General features: G+C 38.5%; 1 protein-coding gene across 1 annotated transcript; it reads right to left on the bottom strand.

The window, feature by feature from the left end:
• Window positions 1-45: 45 nt before the first annotated feature.
• SPDYA (speedy/RINGO cell cycle regulator family member A) lies at window positions 46-12,389 on the bottom strand. Its single transcript, XM_038395215.2, has 6 exons — window positions 12,148-12,389; window positions 10,838-10,896; window positions 9,661-9,746; window positions 6,113-6,284; window positions 3,402-3,699; window positions 46-259 (listed from the first exon to the last, which is right to left on the bottom strand). Exons 1-6 carry the CDS (start codon window positions 12,374-12,376, stop codon window positions 171-173), a joined length of 933 nt encoding a protein of 310 aa, XP_038251143.1. The 5' UTR covers window positions 12,377-12,389; the 3' UTR covers window positions 46-170.
• Window positions 12,390-13,327: the final 938 nt, after the last annotated feature.

Here is a 13,327-nt window from a genome sequence, read left to right as displayed (position 1 = left end):
TTTGATTTATAGTGAATGTACATTTTTATATTCTATGTACAAACTAAAGAAGGGATGCTAATGAAATAGTGAACTATGGTACAGCTATGCAATATTGTTGGAAACAATTTTCTAATTGATCTTGCACTGAGTTTGATATTCTGAGCTATGTCTAACTCCGGTCAAACATTTCATTCTTCATTTCCTATAAACCAGTCCATGGATTTGTCTTGATTCATGCAGCTATTCGTTCTCCCTTTGGGGGATAGGCTGTTGCAATCTACCAGAAATTTAGGAAAAAAAAGAAAAGGAATTTGTTTACATAAGGTAAGAATACAGTAGACCAAATTCTGCCCTCTGCTACATGTGCAATTCCTATTTGCATTGTTATGTACCAATAAATACTGATAGCCTTTTTGGAGCAAAATATGTTTGCACAGTTCTACATTGAGTCAATAGAAATGCAATTCATGGAATTTTGGCCCTATTATATATACTTATTTACTACAAGGCACTGTTTACATACAGAAAAAGACCAGTTATTGACAAGATTTTCCTTGCTATACCTCTGTCAATCAGGGCTGAAGATTGATTGTTTGGCTGAGAGTGGTCAGATCATTTTCAGCATCATTACAGATTCATAGATACTAAGGTCAGAAGGGACCATTCTGATCATCTAGTCTGACCTCCTGCACAGCGCAGGCCACAGAATCTCACCCACCCTCTTCTACGAAAAACCTCACAGACAGAAAGCGTGTCTATTTGTTAGAGGAAGAAGTGGAGGGATGGTACTGTGGACAAAGCATAGGACAGAAGAGTCAGGAGTACTAGTTTTAATCCCACCCCTGAAATGGATTTCTTATGTAGTTCTGGAAAAAAAATCTGTGCCTGAATTTCTCCCTATTTAAAATGGATATGCTAAAACTTTTCTACCCTATGGGGTATTGTGCGGTTGAAAGGGAAACCATCCACTGGGTCTGGACCACTTAAAATACATTAGAAATAATTTCAAGTATTACCACCTTCCTCAGTTCTTCTGTCAGTTGTGGGTATATAAATTTCTTTTAAAACGTTTTTCTCATCTGAAGCTGTGCGAAAAACCCACACAAGCAGAGCAAAAGGACTACTTGTTCCAGGGACACCATGAACCTAACTATATACAAAGTGCTATCAAATGCATGAAGTAAATAAACTAAATTTTTCCTAATCTCTTTCAGATATAGTAATCTTAACTCTTATCTGTAACAATAGTAAGTTTAAAAAAATTAGGACAAGTGTGATTATAGTCTCAGATTGAAGGCTCTGTGTAAGTGCAAAGTATTTAAATAGTGAGCTGAACCTGTGATGTGTTCTATTGGACTCGTCTGCCTAATTCCTTTTCTGTTATAAATATCACACAATTGAAAAATTTTCCAGGTTTAAAAAGCCCCTTAGAATTGGAGCAGTTTACAGACAATATCAAAACAGTAAGTATAAAACTCTGTAGGAGTCCTAATGCCAACATTTCAATCCTATTTGCACTAATGGAAAAATGGATATTAAAGAGAATTTATGTCTCCAATTTTTATTTAGACAAATTAATTCCACTGCTTCAAAGATTTATGCATGTATTTAATGTTTCACACTGAGTAGTGCCCAGTGGTTAAGCACATGTGTAAATCTTGGTAGATTTGGGCCTTATACATTTTTATAAAATGAATCTACCAAAAGATAACCATCTAAAGCATGATCCAGTCTTAATACTTAATTTAAAAATGAACAAATACCTACTTTATATGTTAGACATCTCAGATACAATAAAAGCTATCCAATATTTTGGGGTGGGTTAGAAAAACCACCACCACAATTGATTTAATGAGTGATCAAATTCAGAATATATATAATATAGAGAGAGCGAGAGAGAGAGAGCGAGCGCAAGCTGCACTGGTGTTTTTTTTTTAAACCCTGAACTTGTGTTGCTCACAACAGTAATTTTGAAACTCAGATAAGCATAATTTATTCTTATTGCTGCTTCTAACAAACAGGAAATGTTAGAAAGGAATTTTCAGAATTAATTTGAGAAATTAATAGTGGACAGCTTCTTGCTCATAGTAGTATATATTCATCAACAGTATGCTGAAGTTAGTGAGTAGTTATGAATAAAAGTTAACAGGATTTGTCAACTCCCAGAAGAGTTAGAATTGAGAACCGTTCAACATCTAGTTAAGTAGACAAGGATAATTTCAATAAACCTAGAACATCTTTAGTTCATTCAGCCACAGAGTGTTTAGATTAGTACTAACAGGAAAGGGTAATTTGCAATAAAAATAGTCTGTTATTGTGATAGTAAATTTAGTCTAACACGACTTCAGAATAATTTGGTAAAACAAAACATACTGCTCTTTATTGCAAGTATGTAAAGAACCATGGAAGGAACTCAATACTTTTGCAAAAGATGCCTTAAGATAAAACATTAGTTGTTCAAACAGACAGATGTGCTTTCTGATGGTAAAACATCTGAGAGCTGTATCCTAACAAGGGTTTACTCAAAATACTTATTTATTTTACTAAGAATAGCACACAATCTGGATAGAGTTCTGGTTACAAATGGGATTGTTCACTGGCTGCACAACACTGCTAAACCCTTGGAGGTCAAGAAAATTGATTTAATAAATGTTCAGAATACAAAACTAAAACATGCTTGGCACTAATTAGCACATTTGTTGGCAGTCTGGCTAGATGCCTGTATAGCCCCCATTCCCATAAATTTGAGTCTTAATAGAGTCTCCAAGGATTTAATAGGCATGAAGACTACACTGTGGTCTTATTACTAGAAAAGCTTCACCACACTGCTCCACCAGTGTTTCTCCAGGTTAGAGATAAGCAACCTTGGCAGGGCAGATAAGAGATTCTAGTCTCTTTTCACAAGCACTACATTCATCCTTTCCAAAATTGACATGCAAGTAGAATATGAAGTGGTTTGTTTCTGACTTTATGTCAAGCTGTTGGTTAAGTGATAGATCTTTTACATACAGAAGAAGGGAAAAAAGCAGAGGAATTTAGTCCCACTTTGTACAGAACTCAGTCCTGCAGCAGAGGTGTGTGCTTTATAAATGCTGATATATTAAATGTGCTATACCAGTGGTTCTTAAACTTTTGTATGGTGACCCCTTTCAAACAGCAAGCCCCTGAGTGCAACCCCCCCTTATAAATTAAAAACACTTTTAAATATATTTAACACCATTATAAATGCTGGAGGCAAAGCAGGGTTTGGGGTAGAGGCTGACAGCTTGCGACCCCCCCATGTAATAACCTTGGGACCCCCTGAGAGGTCACAACCCCTAGTTTAAGACCCCCTGTGTTATACAGATAAGCAGCTTCCAAGGTAATAAATATATACTTAAACCAACTAAATGAAAGTGACTTACAATACTAAACTGTACCTTGGGAATAACAGCAAGGAGAAGGATCAATTAGCATTTTTTCAACTGGGAAAATGTCCTTCAATTCCTGAGATACATGTTGCTCCATCATCTCCAAAGTCCCAGTGGACGAAGATGAGGATGATAATCCCAGTCCTACAAATCTTCTTTTCTTACCACAAAGCGAACAATCTGCTGGTGTGGCGCTTGGTCCGCGGGGCAGCTGCACTTCATCTCTGCTGTAGTTTCTGACAGCCCCACTGTGATGCATGGAACGTTCTCGCTGCCATATATAATGTGATGGAGCAATAGCCATTACCTAGATTAGAAAATCTTACTTACGTATGGAACCAGTGTTAGAAAAATCAACAAATACTATAAAACTGAAACTGAGAGAAACCTATTTCTGTTTCTAAGTACATGCTTATCCTGGAAGATGGTACCTTTGTATGAAACTGAACATTACAGTGGAAAGAACAAGTTTGAAAATAGCTCCTCTGTGCAAAAAAATTTTTGGTGATTGAATAAGCACTAATTTCTAATTGATGTAGGGATTCAGGGAAGAAAAGCCACATTCAGTTTCCATCATATCTGTGACTGAGAAATACACATCATTGGTTTACAGTGATAGGGAAGTTAGAAGTGCACTTTGCTGGCTGAACCGCTCTGGATGACTTAATTAAAATTCCCTTAACTTTACAGTTTCACAGTCTTGTGCTGTTCCACTTATCCAGTGTAAAACCCCAGTGTGAACTGTATCATGCTTTCCAACAATTGATGATGCCATAGTTTCAACATGGAGCCTCCTAACAGAAAAAATAGTTAGTTTGGGGAATTGTTTTGTTTCCTCAAAGTCTTAAATCTGGTATCAGTTCTCGCTGTGCTAGGGTGTAACTGTGCAGTTTCACAATATTTAAGGGAAATAGATAAGCTCCCATCTTTTCCAGATCCAAACAAAATGTATTTCACTACTTTCTACAGTTCAATCCCCCATGTCATAACAGGGCCCTTCCTGGCAGTAGGAATAAATCCAAACAGAATACTAAGGAACAATATTTTTCAGGGTGACTTTTTTTTTTTCCTGTTAAACTCAGGTTTGGAAAACAGGATGAAATAATGCAAAAGCAATTAAGCGGTTGTTAAAACACCTTTAATTTTTAGAAATCCTGGCCCTACTGAAGTCAAATGGAGTTTTGCTGTTGAGTTCACTTGGGCCAGGATTTCACCCAAAGTATTGGATTTTTATCGAAAAATGAAAATTGACAATTTTCCAAGTAGTCTGAAAAATGAAATAATTCTAAACTGAATGAGGTGACTTCCATAATCAGTTTCCTCTTTGCTGCAAATTCCTTCATTCAGGACCAATAGTAAATAGGGTATTTATATAAGACACAAGCACTCTGGTCAGCAAAAACTCATGCAGCAACTTTGGTAGTGAATGCTCAGTGGCACAATGTAAAACTTTACAAGTGCAAGGTGGACTGGCTATGTGGGCAAATTTTTAAAAATTTGGATATGGAGTTTGAAACAGTTCTGTTGAGTTTATCCTAAAAACAGAGGCCTAGATCCACAAAGGTAGTTAGACACAAAACCCCAGACTTAGGCACCTAATGGCTTCAGTCCCAGTTTTTGGCTCTACTGCGATCCACAAAACTCCCACCAAGCACTGTAGGAGCCTAAACTCATTCAGCATCTAAGTTTTCAGGGTATAAGTTCCCAAGGTGCCTAAGTTTCTGTCTCTGGGCATGCACACTGCTGTCTCACTCTAGATATCCAGGCACTTGTTTCCTACCTAAATGCCAGAGCAATTCACAAGCTAGGGGAAAATATGCATTCATCCCCCTAAATCATGTGAGGAGCCCAATCTAGAAGGTGTGCTCATAGGCCACCTACCAGAGGAGGTGGTAGTAGTGCCTGGCTTATAACATTTATCTCAGTGGCAAGAGCACCCAGTGGGAGACTCAGGTTCAATTCTTCCCTCTGCCAGAGTGGGAGAAAAGAAGTGGGAGAGCCCTGTTCAAATCCTGTCTTCCCTTCTTGCTGTGGGCGGGGGGAGGATTGAACCTGGGTTTCCCACATCCCAGGCAAGTGATGTAACCACTGCAATAAAAGTTTAGGGGAGTAGCACCATCTCTGTTCCTTTTGTGTAGAGTGAGGCAGGTGCCCTAACTCATTTCTCCAAAAACCTATTTAGGCACCTAAGCCACCTGACTCCTAGGAGACAGGTTCCTATATATGGATTGCTAGGAAGAGATAGGCGCTTCTCTGAAGCCCAGATTTAGGCATTTATCTCCATGACACCATTTTGCATACCCCTCTCATTGGCTAGCTTAGGCAGCTCCCCATCTAACATGTTGCCTTAAAATACAATCCGTCTCTTCCTACTCATTATATAGGGACCCTGGGCACCTAATTTAGGTTTTGTGGATTATGATGTTATCCCTGTGATTTTACAGGCACCTAGAAGTTAGGTGCCATGATGTTCATAGTTGCAAGCCTAAGTCCCTTTCTGAATTCAGGCCAGAGTTCCTAAGAATGCATATTAAATGCAAAGGAAAATAATCAGTTTCAAAACAGAATAGGCAAATCATTAAATTTCAGCTGCTTTTTTCTCCTTAATCCCTGGTTTATCAATACATTTCTGGTAAAGAAAATGTATTTAATATACATCAGACCAGATCCTCAACTGGCATAAATAGCTCAAGAATCGAATGCATGAAAAGTCTACCTACCTCTTCACAGCAACGTCTGCTTACAATAGCTCTGTAGTCAATTCTACCCCAGAGCTGGTCTCTTAACTTTAAGAAATTAGGGAAAAGCTTCCGCCAGGTTTTTCCCAAAGCCCATGGAAAAATTTCATACTTTGACTCTTCATCATCTTCTTCAACTGTATTTGCGAGATACCTACAAAAATATATATTAAGGATCTCCAACCTTGAGTCATCACATCACATGATTTTAACTTTATACACCTTTAAAATAATTCCTTACTTCCACTAGTTTGGGGAAATTTGCTACCAAAGTTTAGACTTCTCCCAGGATGAGAGGAGTTTTCTGGTTTACTTCAATCTATTTAATACAAACACATATGAAAGTCATAAAAATTGGCTTTGTACTAACATCCACTGGATGGGCACATACATGAAATATAATTCAGTTTCACTGCTTTTGCCAGATCAACGGCATTCTAACATTAAAATGAATAGTTTTTGATTGACTCCTTAGGATATGAGGCACAAATACATTGTCTGAGGTTTAAAAGTTTAAAGAAAATGTAAGTGATAGATCTGCTTCAAAACTAAGGCCTTACAGGCCTTGTTTACATGTAAAAGTTATACTTCCTAAACCACATCTGTTTAGAAACCAGGCAGCAAAAAATATTAAACATTAATAAAGCAGCAAAATAAATAAAAGCATACAATAGGTACACCACCATTTTTAAGAAGAACCCACTTTTTTTAACATCCACATTTCTCCATTCTTTCAAAAAATTATATTTCTTGTTCCTCTGTTTTCTCCCTCCTATTCCCTCCAGACCATAGGCAAATATTGTTACCTCCTATCTAGAGCCACAAAACCATCACAATCAGCTATCAGTACAGCTTGCTAAAGGGTCATGAATGTTTAGCAGCCCAGACATAGAAGTCCAGGTCTACAAAAGGACCGAAGCACTTAACTCCCCACTTTAGGTGCTTAAGTTGAAAATTTAGGCACCAACGAGGTCCTCAAAACTCCTGGTTCAGCAGCCGCTTAACCCAATAAGCACCTAAATTCACTCAGCGTGTAAATTTTCACTGTAAAAGTCCTCTACCTGCCTACGTTTCTGCCTCTGGACATGCGCACTGCTGCCTCACTCTAGGTGTCCGGACACCTATCTCATGCCTAAGCCCCAGTTACATCCTCTAACCAGGTGAAGATAAGTGTTCCCCTGCCTATTTCACCTGCAGGGCCCGATCTGGCAGATGTGATCAGATCATGCCTTTTGGATTGGGGCCCATACAAAACTGAGGAGGTGGCAGAGATGGCCCCACCTCCTTTCAACCCAGTGGGATTAGAGCACTCACTCTAGATGTGGGAGACTTGGGTTCAATTCTCCCTTCTGCCTGATTGGGTGAAAGGATTTAAATAGGAATTTCCCATCTCTTAGAACAGTATCTTAGTACTATCTATATCTTAGTATCTAACTAGCCTAGGGGATATTCTGATGAGGGTTGCTTGCAGTTTCTCCTGTTGAAGCTGTCCATTTTGGATAAATATTTAAATAGTCATTAGGCCAGAAAGAGAGAGTGAGGATGATTCTATATCCTGGAGGATAAGGCACTATTGTGGGAGACCCAGAATTGAGTCCCCCTGCTCCAGTAACTAACTGTTGCCATCTTTGCCACTTGGTTTCACCCATTTGCTGACAGCAGAGGTATGGAGAGACACAGGAATCATGGGTTCTATTCCAGACTCTGGAAGGGAGTGTGCTCCAGAAGATACAGACTGTTCTGCCCATTTCCCTGAAATTTGACCCCTTCTGCTCTTTCTGTCTCTTCCCCACCACTCGATCCTTGTTGCAGTGCTATTCACCCTGTCTACCCAATCCAGTCTCCACTCCTCAGGCTTCTTACCCTAGTCTCCTTACCCAGACAGTCCCAGCTCTTCCCCATCCAGCCCCAACTCCTTATCCTCAACCCCCATGCCCTGGCAATACAAGTTCCCCCTTCCAGCTCCTCATCCAATCAGTCTGTCCCTCCTCCGCACTGTATCCAAGTTATAGTCTCCCTCCCAAGGATCCTCATCTAATCTCAGTCTCCCTCTCCACCTGTCCCTGATTCCTTTTCCCAGTTTCTTTGCCCAGCAAGTCCTAATTCTCCTTCCACACCCCAACTCCTTGTTAGATCTGTCTCTCTTCCACCTTCTGCTCCCACTCCTCCAACTAGTTCCTAGTCTCCTTGTCCAGCCAGTCTCAGTCTCCTGCTTTCCCTAGTTCCTCATCTGATCTCAGTGTTTTCTCCGGCTTCAAGTCCCTCTCCATTTCCCTCAAAGGCTCCTGTTCCCAATCCGCTTGCCCAATCCACCCCAGCCTCCTAGTTCAACCAATCCTAGCCTGCTCCTTCGTCTTCGGTTCCCAATCTCCTTGCCCAGACAGTCCTCACCTCCCACCTTCAACTCTCAGTCACAGTTTCTCTCCCCATTCCAATCCCAGTCTCACGAGACTCCCTTGTCCCAATCTATTCCTTTCCCTCTCCCAGGTCTGGTTTGTCTCTTCTGCATTTGAATCAGACATCTTTCTCCATGCTGCCTAGGTCCCAACAGGTTGAATGGCACTGTGATAAAGACGCAGTGGTGGGGAACAGGTTTCAGAGTAGCAGCCGTGTTAGTCTGTATTCTCAAAAAGAAAAGGAGTACTTGTGGCACCTTAGAGACTAACAAATTTATTAGAGCATAAGCTTTCGTGAGCTACAGCTCACTTCATCGGAAGAGCATGCTAAGAGCACAGGAGCGAGACAGACTCCCTTCCTCTCAGTTCCAGCGCCCAGTCCTGCTCCCAAGCCAGGAGGAGCCATTATAGGGAAAGGTTTCAGAGTAGCAGCCGTGTTAGTCTGTATTCGCAAAAAGAAAAGGAGTACTTGTGGCACCTTAGAGACTAACAAATTTATCTGAGCATAAGCTTTCGTGAGCTACAGTAGTGAGTGAAGTGAAGTACTGAAGTGAGCTGTAGCTCACGAAAGCTTATGCTCAAATAAATTTGTTAGTCTCTAAGGTGCCACAAGTACTCCTTTTCATTATAGGGAAAGTTGTTCTGAGGCTCTGTAGCCCTATGGTGCACCATGCTCAGTTGCTCTGTGGGGAAGGTGCAGGTGCAGTCTTGTCAGCTAGGAGCTGTGAGAATCTTGCGCTTGCTTCATGAGAGCAGAATTTTTGGAGATTACAGCTGCTAACATTGAAGTGTCTACTGAACAACATGTATGAACTCTAATTTTTAATGGCTTATAATTTGGCCATATTCGGGCAGATTTTCAGAAAGATGGCAAAAGGCACTCCCTTAATACAAAGGCAATCCCCCTGCCAAATTTCAAGTCCCTGCTCCAAAGCCTGGGGGTGCTGTTCAAAGAAAAGATTTCAAGAAGTTTTTAACCTGGGCAAATTAATGTATTTTTCTCTAGCCCGCTCATATGGGGAGGGGTTGTGATGTGAAACCTCTCCCCTAAAGAACCCTAATTTATAAATCAAAATTATTAATGGAATAAACACAGAACTAAATAAATGAAAAAAATATTTAAAGAATACTTACAGAGCAATAAAGAAATTAAGTCTGGTGTGCTCATTTAAACTGAAGCTAGCCCTCTTGAAATAAACAAAAGTCATTGCCAAAAGATACTGTTAGAAAAACAAAATATTTAAATAGAACATTAGTATTCTTTTGTTTTCTATATAAAATTTCCTAAAAGGACGTAGCATCTTTTAAATCTGTTTCTGACATCACCATATGTCATAAATATAAAGGGAAGGGAAACACCTTTAAAATCCCTCCTGGCCAGAGGAAAAACCCTTTCACCTGTAAAGGGTTAAGAAGCTAGGATAACCTCGCTGGCACCTGACCAAAATGACCAATGAGGAGACAAGATACTTTCAAAGCTAGAGGGGGTAAGAAACAAAGGCTCTCTCTGTCTGCGTGATGCTTTTGCCGGGAACAGAAAAGGAATGGAGTCTTAGAAATTAGTAAATAATCTAGCTAGATATGTGTTAGGTTCTGTTTTGTTTAAATGGCTGATAAAAAGCTGTACTGAATGGAATGAATTTCTGTTTTTGTGTCTTTTTGTAACTTAAGGTTTTGCCTAGAGGGATTCTGTATGTTTTGAATCCAATTACCCTGTAAGGTATTTACCATCCTGATTTTACAGAGGTGATTCTTTTACTTTTTTTCTTCAATTAAAATTCTTCTTTTAAAAACCTGATTGCTTTTTCATTGTTCTTAAGATCCAAGGGTTTGGGTCTGTGTTCACCTATGCAAATTGGTGAGGATTTTTATCAAACCTTCCCCAGGAAAGGGGGTGTAGGGTTTGGGGAGGATTTTGGGGGGAAAGACGTTTCCAAGCGGGCTCTTTCCCTGTTATATATTTGTTAGACGCTTGGTGGTGGCAGCAATAAAGTCCAAGGGCAAAAGGTAAAATAGTTTGTACCTTGGGGAAGTTTTAACCTAAGCTGGTAAAAATAAGCTTAGGGGGTTTTCATGCAGGTCCCCACATCTGTACCCTAGAGTTCAGAGTGGGGAAGGAACCTTGACACCATAAGATTTTATTAATTTCCCACCCTCAGAAAAGTGTAAATAGTTTCCTGTATTACTTTGCCAGAAGCTAGGTGAATACATGAGAAAGCAGAATATGGTTTATGTTCATATTACAATACCAAGTGATTAAAAGTAAAAGACGCAAAAAGTGGCCTACGAACCAAAACAATACCAAATTTACCTTATCTGCAATTTTATAGCAGCAGTCCATCCACAGGAAATCTTGAATTAGATCATCATCTACAACAAAAAACAGCGGTGATATTTCAATTGAAAAAATGATTTTTTTTATTGGGGGGGAGGGGAGGAAGCATTTGTTTCTATAGATATAGATGCAGATGGGCATTTTATCAAGCCAAAGAAAAGCATATCAGCTGGACTGATCAGTAGGGAGCAGAGCAGCTGACAGAAGAGATACCTTAGGCTTAGAAAAAAATCTGAACAAAAGAAAAAAGAGAAGCCATAACAAAAGCAAAGTGGAGAACACAAAGAACCAAATTCTCTGTTAACATTAGTGAGTGCAACTCAACTGAAAGCCATTGTACAGTGTTTTTCTCCTTTATTTTATTCCCTGCACTCTTAATGGGTTGTAAATAACTTACATTATAAATTTACAATTATTTCTGATTAACCATACAGTTTTGAGAATCTCTGCACTCTGACAACCATTAGTAAGCAAAACAAGTTTGATTGTTTGCCCTATCAGTGTACCACTTTTAATAACCATTCTACAAATATGAAAATTTACTGTAATTGGCTACTATAAATTCTCTGCTTTGATTGACTCCTATACTCAACATTTTCAAGTCAGCAACAAAACAGCTTTCCTCTGTTTCTCACTCTTTTCAGCTGAAGCAGAAAAAAACAACAAAAATTATATGGAAGAGAGAAAAATACTAACTTCTCCAAACTCCTTTCTTCCTTCTACCTTCCTTCCACTTTCCACCATACATAACTACAAGGCTTTTCTTCCCACAATAATGTATTTGTTTACATTGGTGGGAAATCTAGCCTCTTTCAAATCTGTTCTGAAACATAATGTAAAACAAATGTATATTGGCAAAAAGAGCTTTGTTGACCTGCAGGGTGGGATCAGGATGAAGGAAGAAATAAAAGGGAAAGGAAGGAGATGTATAGGAAGGGTCAAATTATTTTTGTTTTATCTTTAAACAACCTATTTTTCAGCAGTTTGACAATCCTTTTGTAGTTATTTTTTATTTAAAATGTAAATATTTATACATTGAAATATAACAGTTGTGGTGGAGGAATGGAAGTGTTTTCAGTTAATTGAGGAATAATATTCAGCCATTTCAGTTTAGTGGTCTGAGTACTCACTCTGGCCTCAGATTTTATTCAGACCAAGATGTGGCTGTTAACGTATGCATGAGAAGCACTCTCAAGTTATTATATTTAGAAAACATAGTTCCTTATAAAAAGTATTTTAGTGTTCAATCAACATATTTTACCCAAAATGTATAACTGTTAACCTACCAAATAGTTTAAAGAAAGCAGTCATTTCCTGACGCTGAATAACCAGACATGCACCTTTTGTACGTTTAGACTTGTTACTGTGCACATCTTTTTCACAATTTTCCTGACTGTCTTTAAAAATAGGACGTTTTAGACTAATAGATTTTTTTTGCTGGTGTGATCTAGATGCACTCGACTTTATATGAACAGTGACAGTGCGAGGTGTCTGACAGACCAGATTATGTCTCATTTTTGTAATTGAAGATTCCTGTTAAAATAAAAAAAAGACAATGTTAATAATACAGATGATATAGAATAGTTGCAAAATAAAAGGCATCAATAAATCTTTTTTCTATATCCATTTTGGTGTCATAAGAAACCATAGATCTAACAAAAAATTCATACACAGTTGCTTTGCAGACTCCCTCTCTGTAACTGTATTATTTAGCCTAAGCATTTTCATGTATAGTTTGTATGGAAGATGAAATACAAAATAAGTTGTATTGTAATAACATAAGTCCCAATCCTGCAAACACTAATGTAAACAGCTTTACATATGAGTAGTCCCACTGATCTAAGTGTGGCAATTCACATGCATAATGTTACTCGGGTGTAAGCGTTCGCATGATTGGGGCCACAATGTGGCATAGTGAGCAATATAATGCACATTCTATTTTTGCTTTTCTGTACCACTCAGATTGTGTGGTCATCTTGTGAAAATAAAATAATAGTTGGCATTAAAGTGCCCATAGTCAAAGATTCTCTCGACATTATATGAAGTTTTATAATAAATATTTTCCCTGTAAGTCATCTGTATTAAACTGTGCAATACGTGATTTTACTAGATAAGTATTGTGTGTATTAAAGATTGGAATTGGAAACTTGAATTTTTATGTGCAAGTATAAATATGTGCTCATGAATGCTGGAGATATATTAAGTTGTATACAGATTTGTCAATACATTTTGCAACTAGAATTTGGACTGAGATCAGCAATTTAACTTGTATAGGCTAACAAACATTTCAGCTGGATGCTATCTACCTGTACCAATTCAAATTAATGATGTAGAGGTGAAATTCTAACATAACCCATTACTAACCTTCTGAGCCATCTAGCACCTCATATTTAATAAAAAAAAAAAAACTGTCAGAACATCATCATCCCCAAAATGGTACAAGTCCTTATAAGCCACCCAAGGACC

Source organism: Dermochelys coriacea, chromosome 3, assembly GCF_009764565.3.
Source record: "Dermochelys coriacea isolate rDerCor1 chromosome 3, rDerCor1.pri.v4, whole genome shotgun sequence".
Classification (NCBI taxonomy): Eukaryota; Metazoa; Chordata; order Testudines; family Dermochelyidae; genus Dermochelys; species Dermochelys coriacea.
Note: the sequence above shows the minus strand (reverse complement) of the source record. Positions and strands in the feature narration are given on the sequence as shown.

Excerpts from the sequence above, each read along its gene's own strand:
- SPDYA (XM_038395215.2), bottom strand. The coding sequence starts at position 12,376 with ATGAGACATAATCTGGTCTGTCAGACACCTCGCACTGTCACTGTTCAT. Across the intron at positions 9,747-10,837 it reads GCTATAAAATTGCAGATAAG|TATCTTTTGGCAATGACTTT; the intron begins GTAAATTTGGTA and ends TTTTTCTAACAG. Across the intron at positions 3,700-6,112 it reads GCAGACGTTGCTGTGAAGAG|GTAATGGCTATTGCTCCATC; the intron begins GTAGGTAGACTT and ends TTTCTAATCTAG.